Below are 15,904 nucleotides of genomic sequence, written 5' to 3'. Positions count from 1 at the left end.
TGCGCATGGGTGCGCGGGGAGGAGGAGAAGAGGGGGCAGAGGAGGCGGGGGAAGGTGGAGCGCCCGCGCGCAAGAGGCGCTGGCTCTGTCCGCCTTTGCCTCCCCGCGCGGCCGCGCCACTCACCTCCTCCTCCTCCGCCCCCTCTTCTCCAGCAGGCCGCGCGGCCGCGTGGAGGACAAGGCAAAGCTGGAGGCGGTTTGCCTCCTGCGCGCAGCCGCGCGCCACCCTCCTCCTCCGCCCCAGCCCCCAGGCGAATGGAGGAGGGGGAGAAGGAGGAGAAGGAGGAGGAGGAGGAGGAGGAAAAGGAGGAGGGGAAGGAGTGAGTGGCCAGAGAGGCCTCAAGGTGGGGTTTTTTTTGGTGTATGTGTGTGTGCTTTTAATGCTAACAAGTCTCCCTTACTTTGACGATAGTGTGGTGGTGATGATGATGATGAAGATGATATGAGTGGGTCAGCTTGAGAGGCATGCATGCACTGTTTCAGAAGCCGAGAGAGTACAGTGGTACCCCGGGTTACGAAATTAATTCGTTCCGCGGTTAATTTCGTAACCCGAAATACCTTCGTAAGCCGAATTCCCATAGGCGCTAATGGAAAAATAGCTCTCTGCTGCCCTCCGGTGGCGGAAAATAGCGCCGCGGTTTTTTCGTAACCCGAAGAAACCTTCGTAAGCCGAAGCAATAAATCCCTATGGGATTTTTTCGTATCCCGAAAAATTCGTAACCCGGCGCATTCGTATCCCGGGGTACCACTGTATGACTTTCCAAAGTGCCTTTTCTGTGTGGTTTTGGTTCTGAGGCAAGGCCAATGTAAATTGCTGTGATTTTTACAAACTCATGCACAGTGAAGAAAAACCAAAGTCCCTTGACACACACTTCTGAGAAGTACACTTGGTGCAAGAACGGTGAAACCACCTTGACATGTTCAATATGCATAGCCATGTTAAACCATGCTAAGTGTTAAACCCAAGGGGTTTGGTTATGGAATGAGCCTCTGATGCAAGAGGCCATGTTCAGTAAAGCCATGTGAAATGCCCAAATGTGCTGTCGTGTGTGTTTTGGAATGGAGGTCGGGGGTGTTTTGCCAGAAAGGGAAGTCCATTTCTGACATCTGTCTAGAAATAATGCCCAAATGTCCTCCATTTTGATCATGCCTAAGAAACAGGCATTTAGATTAACATTTTTTAAAAAAAAATCAATTTTTTCGCATGTCCTCCATTTTTAAAAAATGTGTCCTACATCTGAAAAATTTGTCCTACATTTGTCCCGGTTTGGAGGTCCTGACTTATGGCAACCCTAATCACAAAAGATATTGGAGCTCTTTCATTCATAGGGTCACCGTAAGTCAAAGGCTGCTGCCACACTGTGGAATTAATGCAGTTTCATACCACTTTTAACTGCCATGGCTTCATCCTGTGGAATCCTGGGATTTGTAGTTTGTTATGGCACTAAAGTGCGGTGACAGAGAAGGCTAAACATCTCACAGAATTACAGATCCCAGAATTTCACAGCATTGAGCCATGGCAATTAAAGCTGTGTCAAACCAAATTAACTGTGCAGTATAGATGCAGCGAAAGTCGATGTGATGGTAAATAGCGATTCTCTGTTTCTCTCTCTATGGAGTCTTGAGTCTTGACTCCTAAAGTTTCTGGGGGAAAATGGGATACAGTTCCTCTCAATACCATGGCCCTTTTACATACATAGTTATAACACTGATTCTGCTTTAACTCCATAGTTCCAACCTGTGGGATCCTGGGCTTTGTGGTTTAGGGACAGGTTTTTTGAATTTGCAGTAAGAGAGCAATAGTGATTCACCGAGCTACAAACCAGGATTCCACAGAACTGAAGATTCTCTGAGGATGCCAGCCACAGACTCTGCTAGAACATGGCCACATAACCCGAAAAACCCACAAAAAACTATTCCACAGAACATTGCCATGGCAGTTAAAATGGAATCATAGCACTATAACTGTAGTGTGAAAGAGTTCCTCGTTCTAGGAACCAGCACAGTGTGATACATCAGTGGAAAACTGAATATTGGACTTAACCAAAGGAGAGTCACCTTCTTTTTCACTGAATTACTTAAGCCACATCTTCTGTGCAGATGACAGTAGAAACTTTAGCTATCTATGAATGTGTCACACACCTTTACGTGTATAATATATGATGGACCCTTCAGGATCAGGCCAGTGGTCTATCTCATTCAGCATTTTGTTCCCCACAGTGAAATGCCTCTTAGAAGCTAGGCTTCTGAGAACTAGAAAGACACTTTGATTTAAATCCAGCATTGCATTAACCCTCATTTGTGGACTGGAAAACATTTTGGAGAAGATGTGTAATGGGGTTTGCCCTCTATCTGATTCTTCTGATAGAAGCAGTTTCATAGGGTAAATGATGCTGGCCATAGGTAAATACATACCTGTTTTTAAAATTCTTTGCAGGTGTCTTATAACTACCTGATTCTTTGCTTGAGAAAAATCTTCTAGCACACCCTTCCCTACTTTGAGGTTCTGGATGTTTTGGACTGCAACTCCCATCACCGCTGCCCATTTGCACTGTTGACTAGAGCTAATGGGAGTTATCCAAAACTTCTGGAAGTTGCCAAGTTGGGGAAGACTGTTCTCATTTAGTGATTTCAGAATGGCAATGGTCCTTTTGCTTTGTTAAATTGCATCTAGTGGGGAGGGGGAAGAATTTATTGCTAGCACTTTCGTTTCTAACCAGCTATCTAGTGATAAATGTTAACTTGTTTATCAGACTTAGATTTCTGGAATAGTGGGTGTAAGGAGACAGGAATGGGTGCCAATTGTCTGTTACCTCTTTAGAGGAAAAACATGCTGAGTTACCAGAGCATTTTGAGAACAGGATTTAGACAACAACATTCCAGTGTATGCCAAAATATTTTCCCCCTTGTGTCTTATAAAAGTATTTAATTATACGGGAAAAGCAGCAATAAGAAAATTCGTATTCCTTTGGGCTAGCACACACTTCTAGAACTCTCAGATGATTGGAAACAACATCCCAAAGAAATGAGTAAAGGGACAGGGAGGAGTAGTTTTGCAGAGTGGCTGGAGAGCAAACAAGTGGACTTTTCACTAGAAGGAAAAATGTATGGGCTGCATCTACACTGCAGAAATAATCCAGTTTGACTTCACTTTTTAATTGCCCTTGGTCAATGCACTGGAATTCTAGGAATTGCTTTCCGACAGAAAGGGTTAAATATTTCACAAAACTACAGATTTCCAGAATTCCATAGCATTGACCCGTTGCAGTTAAAGTGGTGTCAAGCCGGATTATTTCTGCAGTGCAGATGCAGCTATGGTGAATTTCCTTGCACACGAGGAGCCCTAAAAAGGCTAAGAGAAAAGCAACACTTCTTGAAATTATTTTTCAAAAAGAAAACAGATGCCCATTTGTGTGGCAAAACAACAGCATGGGCCTTAACTTAACTTCCTCTCTGTTTTGTGCCTCTTTTCCACAGCAAATGTCATGTTTTTATTTGAGAGCTCCACAGTGATGTGGGTTGAATTGGGGAAATGGGCACTGTCCAAAATTGGCAAAGATCCAGTTTAACATATTTGTTTTAGCTAGTTGCAATAAAAGCATGTCATTGTTAACTTTATGTGTCATATGATCAGGGCTTTCCTCCCCTCTCTAGTAGTAAAAAATAAATGAATTGAAATGTGTTGAGGAATTAAAAAGTCAATAAAGCATCTTTGTAGAGCAAAATCCTGTGGTTTCTTGGAAAGCATCCCTAGAGGCATAGGATAGATGTGAAATTCTCCTATGTGACTGGAGGTAATCTTGGATCTGGGAGGCTTAGATTTCTCTTCCCAACCCTCCATTGGAAGATGTCTGCTTCTCATTTTATGGTATTGGAGACCAGACACTGAAGATGGAATCTAAATGGGATGTTCAGGGGTATGGTGTGAATGTTGAGGGGGAGTTTTTGGAAAATATTTGCAGAGAAGATCCTTCTTGCAACCAACAGCAATGACAAATATGAATATTTAATGCTTTGATTGCTAGATATAGACATTTCATCTTCACTTGAGGAATATAAGCTGCTCAGTTCCCTTACAATGAGACTCAGACCTTGCTTCTACCTGTCAGTAAAGGACATTATATTTTGTTTGCTGCTTTTTCCTTGGGAAGTAAGAGTTGGGCAGCACTGTAAAAGAGAAGACTGCTTGGTGTTAAGATCCTTGCATTTCCAAATGTTGCCTCACAACCTGTCATTGGTGTTCGTTGTAAGAAGAATCTTTTATAGAAGGAATCTCTTGGGCAGATTTTTTAAAAAGGAAAGCATATAAAATGTACCTACTGTGTCAAAGAGATTTAACAACCCAAGTCCCAAATTACTTAAATCCATGCACAGATCCTTTCTGTACATGGATTTAAGTAATTTGGGACTTGGGTTGTTTGGCCTAAGTGTTAGAAACATTGACTGTAGCTAAATTACACAGTTATGATTGTTTAATATGATTTTGGCTATCATGGTTCTATTTTACAGATTTCTGGGATGTGTAGTTAGGAGAGGTACTTGGAATTCTCTACTAGAGAGCTCTAGTGCACTCCCTTGAATTACAGCATTAAAGCTATCTAGCCAGGAATTTTAAGTGCCTCAACAAAGTAGAAATTCCAGAAATCCATAAAATAGATTCTCCATGACACTCTATGACAACTGGAGTCATGGTAGACTGTTCTAACTGTGTAGTGCAAATATATTGTCAGTGGATATTGTCTGTGCATCTTTCTGAAAGCAGAAGGCAGATTTCACCTGGCTTACTTTTTCAGGTGATCCAGAAGTTGCAGATTAAAAATAGTAAACCTTTAACCTACATTGGTGACTCTCAGACATATATTGAACACTTACTTCTTGTTTGCAGATGTACCAAATTGTGTCAGCAGAAATCTCTGGATATGAAAGATGATAATACTGAAAAGCATTGTCCCGTTACCGTGAACCCTTGGCACATGAAGAAAGCTTTCAAAGTGATGAATGAATTAAGAAGGTATTTCTTAAATCTTGAAATATACGTGGTCCAGTTGTTTGTCTGGTTAATAGTTTGTGAGGTTTGCTGTTCAGATAACATCGAGTCAAAAATTAGGGTGCAATGTTGAGCTTACTTGCTATCAAAATAGTTATATAACAGAGAAGTGGCTATCTAACAACAATTGTTTAGGGAAATGTGAGTGTCAAACAGGTTCAAAACACACTGCAAAAATAATCCACTTTGAGACCTCTTTAACTGCCCTGGCTCAATGCTAGGGGATTCTAGGAGCTGTAGTTTTGTGAGATGTCGAGCCTTCTCTGCCAGAGAGCTCTGGTGCCACAATAAATTACAATTCCCAGGATCCCCTAGCACTGAGCCAAGGCAGTTAAAGCAGTTTCAAACTGGATTATTTCTGCAGTGTGTTTTGGACCACAGATAAACAATTCCATATGGCAGAAGTCTAGCTTTCTGTACGTATAATCATGCCAGATCAGTGACTTTAAACATAGGTTGTGAGCAAACACCTGTAAAACAGTGATATAGTGACTTCAAGCAGTGGAAGGTCTGTTGGGGAGCTCTAAATGTGTTGCAATAAAAATGGGACAAGCCAAGGTATGATAGGTGTCCTTGCAATATCGGTGGAAGAGGAGAGTGGGTGCTTGAAGCTTGGCTACTCCCTGCTTATTTTCTAAGAGCCTTATCACCTGAGAAAAGAAAATGAAAACTGAGCTGGTGAGTTGTAGTTTTTTCTGTACTCCTCTGCACGCTGTCATAGCACTTCCTTTCTCTTCCTGAGGGAGATGGTAATAAAAGTGTGCCTTTTGTCAAATATTTCCAGTGTGACAAAAGGTACGCTTTTATGACCATCTCTCTTGGGAAGAGAATGGCTACGCTACGACAGCATGCAGATAGGCATGGAGAAAGCTGCTTCTTTTCCTGCTCACTTTTGGTTTTCTTTTTTCATTTGGTGATAATACTCTAAAACATTTTGGCTATGAAAATGAAATGTTCATAGGTATTAACAAAGTTCTATGTGTGCAAGCCTTCAACTAGAGCTTGGAAAATGCTGCCTGTAAATTCTGAGAGTCGTAGTTCAAAAAAACTATTGTCTCCAAAGTCCTGTCTTCCACAAATTGGACAATCATTATTCATGTTGAAAACTGTATGAAAAACTCCTCAGGAAGAGTAATTAGTCTGTTCACTGTCTTACAGATCCTGTGTTATTTACCACTCCTGTTCTTCTGCTGTCTTTTCCCATGTAGTCAAAATTTGCTGTGTGATGTGACGATAGTAGCTGAAGACATGGAAATTGCCGCACACAGAGTTGTGTTAGCAGCTTGTAGCCCTTACTTCCATGCCATGTTTACAGGTACCACACTTCTCTTCTTGCTTGTTAAAACTAAAACACAACAAATATCATACTGCAATTAGATAAGTTCTCTTTTCCAGTGGATTTTTTTTTTAATGCAGTGGTGGGCAAAGTGCAGGTCATATGTGGCCTGCGGGAGGGCATTTGTAGCCTGTGAAAGTCTCACAAAATACCAGTGTGTGTGTGAAGTCAAAGGCTTTCATGGCCAACATCCATAGGTTTTTGTGGGTTTTTCGGGCTATGTGGCCATGTTCTAGAAGAGTTTATTCCTGACGTTTCACCTGCATTTGTGGCTGGCATTTTCAGTGTATGTGTTTGTGCCTTTAAGTTGCCAGTCAACATATAGTGACTCTGTCAATTTCAGAGTTTTCTTAGGCAAGGAATACTCAGAAGTGGTTTTGTCTGTTCCTTCCCCTGAAATATAGCCTACAGCACCTGGTATTTGTTGGCAGTGTCCCATCTTAGTACTTTCCAGGGCTCACTCTGCTTAGCTTCTAAGATCAGATAGCATCTAGTGCCTTTAGGGTATTTAGGTGTTCCAGATCTCTCCCCCAAATCCTATTTTTCCATGCTATTTTTTCCCATGCCAACCATGCAGGTTCTAACCCTGCAGCCCCACAACCTATCTTGAGTCATATATTGGGAGAGGCAGAATAGAAGGAGGAGGAAGCAAAGACCATGATGATGATTATAATATAACCTTCCAGCAATGTTTAACCCTCATGCCTGCCCTCAAACAGCCAAAACCAAAACCAGAAGTGATGTAACAGGACTTTTAGTCATGTCTAAGTACCAGTGTGACCCTTCTGAGAGGCCAGGAGGTGAAAATGGGCCATACCCCTTCAGTTGCACACCCCTGCTTTAATGATATATCACTATGGGATCTGCAAGAATGAAGAACATGTTAAACATGTTTTACTAGATTATTATTTTTTAAAATAATAATAATAATAATAATATGTGCAGCACCTTAGTGAATGGGTAAACTACATCTCAGTCTGGCATTAGAATACAACAGTTTTATTGGTTGTTTCATTTACACATGCATGCCTTGATGCAATCATCAGTGAGTAAAGCATACCTTAGTGAGTTATGTGAGTTAAAGCCAGAAAACAGCAACGATCATAAAATGGTGAAATCTAGACTGGGGGTGGCAGGCAGAGTATTGAGACATCAGTTAAAATACTTGGAGACTGAAAATGTTAAGGCATAGAGAGGACTGAATGACTTTGGCATCTTGTTGCTAGAACACATTTCCCAGTATTTTTTGCCTAATTTCAAATGACAGCTGGACTGTGTGGCTTCCCATAAGTCTTCCACGCCAGCTGGATTTTTGCCTATGTGTGTTCTCCATGCACCAAGCCGTGTGTTCCAGGCAGAAATGTCAGTGGGCATGCAGGACCCAAGAATGACCTACATTTGTGTCTGAGATTAGTTACTTCAGTATGGTTTAAGGTAAATGTCAGTTCATCAGGAAAGTTCTGATTCTGAACTAAGGTTCCCCTTTTTATATCTAGTTTACAGGTTCTTCCAGACCAAATCATCTGGTATATGCATTATTCTGAATAGAATGGTCTCCTAAAAGAAATAACTATACATGAACATTTTTTAAAAACGTAGGAATCTCATGCATGTTTGGTTACCACTGGGTAACCTGCTCTATCATAACACACTTTTCACAACATGTCATAACATTTCGACATGGCATATAAGTAGAATTGTGGAAATTAGACCCTAGCTAGAGTCAGTATTCCAAAAAGGAGTGACATACAGTCTTGTGGTCCTCTACTGCCTTCACCACCTGGCTAGTACTTGAGCATAGAGTTTCTTTGTATTTTGTGTTCCCTGATGTATAATTCTATCTCATGCAATAGCTCCAGGTTGCTATGGGTTGTAAAAGTTGCTGAGGCTTTTCCCATTGTTGAGCAGCAGCAATTAAATATGCATTACATCTGCATAATGAAAGGTACTGATTATGGTTTTGGTTTTAGAGAGTTGTTCTGTAAACATTTACTCTAGCCTCACAGGTGGTCTTTATGACCAATGCTCAAGCCCCCACAAGCTTTGTGCCAGATGTTCCCCTCTTTTCTGAGTAAGGGTGACATTGTTTTGAGGAATGATGAGTCAAATATTGCTAATATTAATTCTCATGTCTGGTTCTGGAAGTTTCTAGGACAGTTTCTACTGCCATCACTCAAATGCATTCAAGTTGACTTTCTGAGTTTATAAATACTTCAGTTTGTCTTATTTTTCCATGTATGGTTATCATTTGCTGGATTCCCTGTGCCTTTGAAGTTCTTAGTCCTGGAATTATGAGGGGACATAACAGCTTGGTCTAAGATTGTAAAAGACTTAAGCAACTTGAGCAGCAGGTGCAGGTAAACCTGATGCTTGTTCCATAATTCAGTTTGCTTTCCAGATTCTTAGGATGTGTGGCTGTTGTCATCAAAAAGGCAACCTGATCAACATAGCATCATGCTGAAAAATTGTCTTTTCTTTCTCTCCTTTTTTGGAGGAAACAGAGAGCTAAATTTTTCTGCTATGTGATAAAAATCAAGTATGATGAAGTACAGCATATTGATACCAACTGCCAGTGTCTCATTAAATTAACAGAGCTATACAACCATGTATTATAGGTGAGATGAGTGAGAGTCAAGCAAAGAGAATTCGAATAAAGGAAGTTGATGGCTGGACGCTTAAGATGCTCATAGAATATGTTTACACTGGGGAAATTCAGGTGACAGAGGAAAATGTACAGGTGAGTGGGACGATTCATTTGACTCACCCTGTAACAGTCTGGCACAAACAAGAGAACTTTTCTGCTCCATTAGGATAATGACATTTTATAATGATGCTTATTTTTAGCATCTTAGTCATAACAAGAATATGTGCATTTTAATAGCATTTGTGTGATCTTATAGCACTTCTTGCTTTGGTTCAGAATACAGTGGTACCCCGGGATACGAATGCGCCGCCTTACGAAATTTCCGGGTTACGAAAAAAATCCATTGAAAAAAACTGTTCCGGGTTACGAAGGTTATTTCGGGTTACGAAAAAATTTTTGGTGCTTTTCGGCGCTTTTTCGCACGAAATTGCGGCTTTTCCCCATTAGCGCCTATGGGTTTTTCGGCTTGCGAAGATTTTCGAGTTACGAAAGCAGCGGCGGAACGAATTAAATTCGTAACCCGGGGTACCACTGTAATTGATAACAGACCTTGAATGTGCTTGCCCTTTATAGTCACACCTGCTGGTTATAACTGTTAACTTATTTGGTAATTGTGTAGGAAAAGTAACGGAAGGGGCTTAAAAAGGTAGATAAAATTATACAGTTTGAAACACACATGATACAATATGCTGCATTCAGGTGTAGTTGGTGCAAATGCTTATATGCAGGTGGCTCAAAGACTTTTTGCTCAATAAGGCAGAACATCAAATAGCATCACTTCATTCTCCCTGGCAAGTCAAATGCTAGATTGCCTTCTGAAGCTGAAACTTGTGCCTGTGTCTTTAGTCTGCCACTAAATAATAATAATAATAATAATAATAATAATAATAATAATAATAATAATTTTTTAAAACCTGATCACATACTGCTCTTTTTTGTCAATTGAAATAATCTGCCTGAGGCAACTGCCTCCCTTTGCCTAAAGATCAGACTGACTCTGATTGTATGGTATAGCAAAGTCAGTATATATTCTAGTGAAATAACCAAATGAAACATAAGCTCACCTGTATCATCCTCCATGAAACATTATGCATAGTGATGCTGTCTTTATGAAAGGTTTAAACCTAATAATGGCATGTTGTGGCATGTGTCATTGGAACTCATAAACCTAACATGTTTTGCAAGATGTAAGTGAGGCATGACCCAACGTAGAGTGTGGTGAACACTGTTGTAAATAGAACTAGATATCCTTAGAACAGGGGTGGGCAGCACATAGCACATTGCACCCCTCAAGTGTCTTTGATGACAGAGCAGCAAAAAAGATCTGCTTTTCCTTTAATTTTGCCATTATGCTGCCAATTGATAGAACATCAAAACTCCCTTTACACAAGGCATTCCCACTTTAAAATAAGGCCTACCAGGCGTCATATGTGGCATCTTTACTGCTTATGAAATTACTATGAAATGTTACCCTCACAAGGAAAGATACCCGATAGTTGGCTTACAAGATACCAGACACCAACCCTTTTAGCCAGTGAAGACACTTGGGTTTCACTCTGCAAATATTTCTTTCTCACCTTACTAACCCTTCTGTGTATACTGCATATACTGTTTAGTGCTTGAAGTACTTGAGTTCAATTGGTGCATTTAATGTAATTACTTGACTACTAGGGCAAACAGCAGTGTTTAGTTCTAGTCTTGGTGATGTTGTCAGCCATTCCTCTAAAACGAAAGTTCTTTTACATTGCTTTTTAAACTCTTCATTCAGCTTTATGTAGTATTCTTCACCTGAGCATCCATCCAGATACATAACCTAACATGATATTCACAACAGCAACTAGCTAATAACCAAGTTTGGGCTTCCTTTTTTCCAGAATCGTTTAATGTTTTTTCTGAGCAGCAGGCATCTCTGTGTATTATGCAATACCGGTTGTGGTGTGCTCTTCTAAGACCAAATAGATGTGATAGTAGCAGTTGTAGATATATAAATACAGTTGACTCTCTGTATCCATGTATTCAACCATCACCAGCTTGAAAATATTTTTAAACAATCCAAAAATATTGATTTTGCCATTTTATATAAGGGACAACATTTTACTACCCCATTGTATATAGTGGGACTTCAGCATCCATGGATTTTAGTATCGGGGGGGGGGGGGGCTGGAACGAAACCCTAGCTGATACCAAGGGCCCATTGTACATAACTGACCATGCACATTGAAAGGTGTAGAGTCTTTAGTGGATTTTTAGCAGCAAAAAAGGTGCATGGTATACTTTCCCTGTGCTTTGCTTTCTCTCTAGCTAATCTCCAATATGATTTATGTTTCGCACTTGTGCTCCTCTTTTTTGTTATGTTGGATCATCCACATGATTAGAAGTGTTCCAGGTATGAACATGCAGATCTACCACTGGCAACATCATGTCTAATTTTATATTTTATGGGACATGACAGTTCACCCTTAGATTTGATGTGGAGTCTAATTTTAGGAATTTCGCAAAAGCAATAGATGAATGTATCTATTCAACTTCCAATATATGCAAAAAGTTGGGGGAAAGTAGAGTAAATCAAAATTTATTTTCCCTGAATTAGAGAGGCAGTTAGAGGTCACCTTTGACTGCTAATTTAAGGAAGGAAAAATCCATGTGGAGTACCTTTGAGATCAGACAAGCTCACTTAGAATTATCATTCTATTTGAATACACATTATACTTCCATTTTAACTAGGATACCCTGCAGGATCACTCTAGTGATAGACACCTGGAATGGAAGCTCAATTTGAAGTAAATGTGTGTGACTTCTCCAGTTTTGGCGGGCTCGGCTCCCCCAAATCTCCAACTCAGCTAGTAGGTCAACAACTTGCTACAATTTCCAAACATCAGTTCATTTGTTTCTGCAACTTAAAAAGATTCTTGGGAGCTTCATTTCCATAAATTTGGTATCATGGAAAGGAGGAGACCCATGTTCATGCCTCCTCCTTTCCTCCCAGTCGTTGTGGTTCCAGGGCTAACACTCTGGTCTGGTCTGCATCCACCTTCTGACTAGAAGCAAGTAGGCTAAAAAATATTTCTTATTCTTTCTCTCTAAATAGGTCAGAAGGAATAATCCCCTCATTTTACTTTGATCAGGGAGCAGGTTCTTTAGCTAAGATTTCTGTCTGAATTTCCAAATAGGAAAATATGTTTTATGTCTGTATGTGGATGACAAGCTGTGAGCAAGTATCATTGATATATAATGCATAACATGTAATGACATCACTAGGGGCCACCCCTAGTCTCAGGTTTGGGCCCAGAAATCTTAAATCCTGGGACAATCCTGAACTGGCAACCCTATCATTGACTGTGCTTTCCTGACTGACAAAAGTTGGTAAACTACTGGGGAATACATGCTTTTTGTATTTCCCCCAATTCTGATGTCTCACTCCTTCCACATGGAAGATTTCCCCCAAATGGGACTGACATACTGAAATCCAGAGTACATGACATTTACAGTACTTCATCCCATCACAGCTCAGAAAAAAAATGGTGCAGGGCATTTTCTTCCAATACATTATTGTGGTTGGATGGATGAGGATGAAGATAATGATATGTCCCAGTGGCAAAACAGTAGTAGAATTTCTGTGGCATCTTTAACCTGACTGGATTTTGTTTGTAAAAAGCAGCAGCAAGGAAATTGTTTAACTGCTATAGAATACTTTTGTTGTGAGATTAGTTCTGTATGGATTCTAAAACAAAATGCGATTCTGCAGGACTAAAATATCCAATTCTAGCACACATATATTAATGAGCAGGGACTATTGATGGTATCCCAGTGGATACAAAGAACCTACTGTATACCATGCTTATTTTTTCTGTGCTGTTCTGTGCTGAGAGCTGGGTGGTATATAAATTAAATAAATAAATATTCTTTGAACGTAACTACTATCCATTGCTGGGATATAAAATGGTGTTTGGAATGCCAATGATCCCAATGATCTGCCACTGCAGATTGAGTCTTCCTTCCTGTTAGATATGACTTGCCAGTATCTTTTAGCTCATTATCTAATACAGCATGTAGCATTTGTAACAAACTGTTTGGCCAAATGTTCACAAAACACTGCAAAATGTCTCAAGCTGTTGCCTAATCAAAGTTATCTGTATCAGTAAGGAATTTTAACACCTAATATCATTGGATGGGTCTGACTAATTTAGCACAGATTAAGCAATTGCAAGTATCGTGGAGACACTTTTAACCAAGATCAATTTCTTTACCTCTTGTCTCTTGAACAAGTTATACATTCATTTGGAGTTTTATTAAGGTCTCGGTTCATTCTGTGTCTGCTGTGAAGCTCCCTGGATTTGCTAAATTGTAAATTGTAGCCCAGAAGGGTAGGAGTATATAAGGGTGATGTGGTAGGATGAGCTCATATAAAACATAATGTAGCATGTATTTGTTGGTGTATTTGAACTGTATTACACTGTCAGCGAAGTGTGATTCAAAGTAATGCTTGTGTGCCACTCATCTATATCTTACACTGTTTTAAAAACCTACTGGATTAGATCTAGATTAAGTTAGTTGGTAAACCCCTCTAATTTTAATTGGAGTTTAATTAACATAATCTGTATCCAGCATGTTGTTATTATTTGTCAACAAAAATACCTGGCTTCACACAAGTTAGATTTGCTAGCCTTTTGATTAACCAAAGCCTTCAGGCAAAGTCATGCTTCTATGAGAGTTAGACACATCATGCTACCCTTGTCTGAGTGAAGTAATGGCTGTTGGACCTCTTAGGCAGGCAGCTGGCATGGTACCTCTATGTAGCACTAAGGATGGAATCTACCATCTTTATACCCATGGGAGAGTTGGCCACCAGCTCCCCTCTGCCTTTAAACTGTTCACTGCAAACCTATTTGCTTATCAATAAACTGGCTGAAGTTGATAATGCAAAATCAATGCATATCAAAAACCAAATCACTCCTAGGTGTACAGTTTAGACAAAGTCCAGACAATGAAGGTTAAAGGATTTGTAGTTTTATAAGACATTTGGCCTTCTTTGTCAGAGAACTCTGGTGCCCAGCTAACTACAATTTCCAGAATTCCAGAGCATTGATCTATGGCCATTAAAGTAGAGCCAAATTGGATTATTTCTGCAGTGCGAATGCAGCCTTCATAGTATATGTGCCGAGTTTTATATGTATAGGTTTCATAGCCATGAAGCTATGGCTCCATCTCAGTATTGTAGATAAATTTATACCTAGCCTTTTAATAAATTCCCATTGAGACTTACAGATTTTTAAAATAGAGTAAAATGAATTAATCTTGCCATTAAATGGTAAAATAAATGCATCTATTTGTTACCTTAAAACTTTAAAATGTACTGAAAGTAGTAAAATCAATAAGCAAAATATAAACAGTCAAACTAGCTCAGATAAAACGGGTCAAATTAAATTACAAGTTCTGAGAAAATGAAAAGTGCTAGATCTGGGGCTGAAATGATATCAATGTACGTGATCAGAAGATCCATTCCATCAGTGAGTTAGAACCAGAAGACCCTTTGTCTAGTGCAGTGCTAATGTCTTCACTTGTGGAGGGCATAGAAAGACCTTATGATGGGCATCGTCAAAAAGTAAATGAGAGAGGGAGCTAGAGCAGTATTGTCCATACAATCCACTAATAGATTCTCACTAGCAAATAGGGGCTTTGCTTCTTGCCTGACATTACAGAGAGTGCATTTGTGTTTACTCAGAAATCAGACTCGTTGATTATATGAAAGCTTCACTCTCAAGCTCTGCTCCCTCTTGTCATGGACCCTCCTGTGGCTTGATTTGAGGCAATTGCTCTGGATAGGAAAGAAGAAACTTGTACTGTGTGTTTCTTATGCACTATTTAAATTTTTCCTTTATATCCCTTGTTACATGCTTCTAGGTTTCACCTTTGAATTATCCACGGGTCTCATAGCAAATTCGTTATTTTTCGGCCCCAAACCTGCTCTCGACATGTCCACAAAATCAGCTTGTACTGTGCTCAATTATATATGGCAGTCTGTTTATGATGAACCCTCCAGTGTGTAAATAGCAACTTTTATCTGGAAAAATGCACAGAAGTCTGGTACAAGACGGAGGAATTGGATGATATCTTTCTAGAACAGATGACCACACAGTCAGAAAAGAGAGATGTAGTAGTGATGGGCGACTTCAACTATCCTGATATTTGCTGGAAGTCAAACTCAGCAAAATCCTCAAGGCCTAGCAAATTCCTCACTTGCCTGGAAGACAATTTCATGGTCCAAAAGGTGGAAGAGGCAACAAGGGGGTCAGCTATTTTAGATCTGATTCTAACCAACAAGGATGACTTGGTTAATGGGGTGCAAGTGGTGGGATCATTAGGTGGAAGTGACCATGTTCTCCTGGAGTTTGTAATACAGTGGAAAGGAGAAGCCAGGCATAGTCAGACACGCATCTTAGACTTTAGGAGAGCGGATTTCAGTAAACTTAGAGAAGTACTGAGAGCGATTCCATGGTCAGAAATACTAAAAAATAAAGGAGTTCAGGACGGATGGGAGTTTCTCAAAAGAGAGATACTGAAGGCACAATTTCAAACAGTTCCAGTGAGAAAGAAAAACGGGAGGTGTCTCAAGAAACCAGGATGGATGACTAAGGAACTTTCAACCGAGCTAAGTTTTAAACGGAGCATGTATAAGAAATGGAAAAAGGGGGAAATCACAAAAAAGGAATTCAAAGAAATAGCAGGCATGTGTAGGGGTAAAGTCAGAAAAGCTAAAGCGCAGAATGAACTCAGGCTTGCTAGAGAGGTTAAGAACAATAAAAAGGGCTTTTTTGGATATGTCCGCAGCAAGAGGAAGAAGAAGGAAACAGTAGGGCCACTTCGTGGAGAAGATGGC

General features: G+C 40.0%; 1 protein-coding gene across 3 annotated transcripts in view; it reads left to right on the top strand.

The window, feature by feature from the left end:
- LOC121931984 (kelch-like protein 2) overlaps window positions 1-15,904 on the top strand; it is a 46,901-nt gene that overhangs the window by 11,521 nt on the left and 19,476 nt on the right. For 2 of the 3 annotated variants that reach the window (XM_042470181.1, XM_042470182.1), the window contains exons 2-4: window positions 4,886-5,011; window positions 6,256-6,362; window positions 8,999-9,120. In XM_042470181.1, the coding sequence (XP_042326115.1) occupies window positions 4,886-5,011; window positions 6,256-6,362; window positions 8,999-9,120 (355 nt within the window). Of the gene's footprint in view, window positions 1-4,884; window positions 5,012-6,205; window positions 6,363-8,998; window positions 9,121-15,904 lie in introns of those variants that run through there. The other variant, XM_042470184.1, reaches the window with a different exon arrangement.

Source organism: Sceloporus undulatus, chromosome 5 (assembly GCF_019175285.1).
Source record: "Sceloporus undulatus isolate JIND9_A2432 ecotype Alabama chromosome 5, SceUnd_v1.1, whole genome shotgun sequence".
Lineage (NCBI taxonomy): Eukaryota > Metazoa > Chordata > Lepidosauria > Squamata > Phrynosomatidae > Sceloporus > Sceloporus undulatus.
Note: the sequence above shows the minus strand (reverse complement) of the source record. Positions and strands in the feature narration are given on the sequence as shown.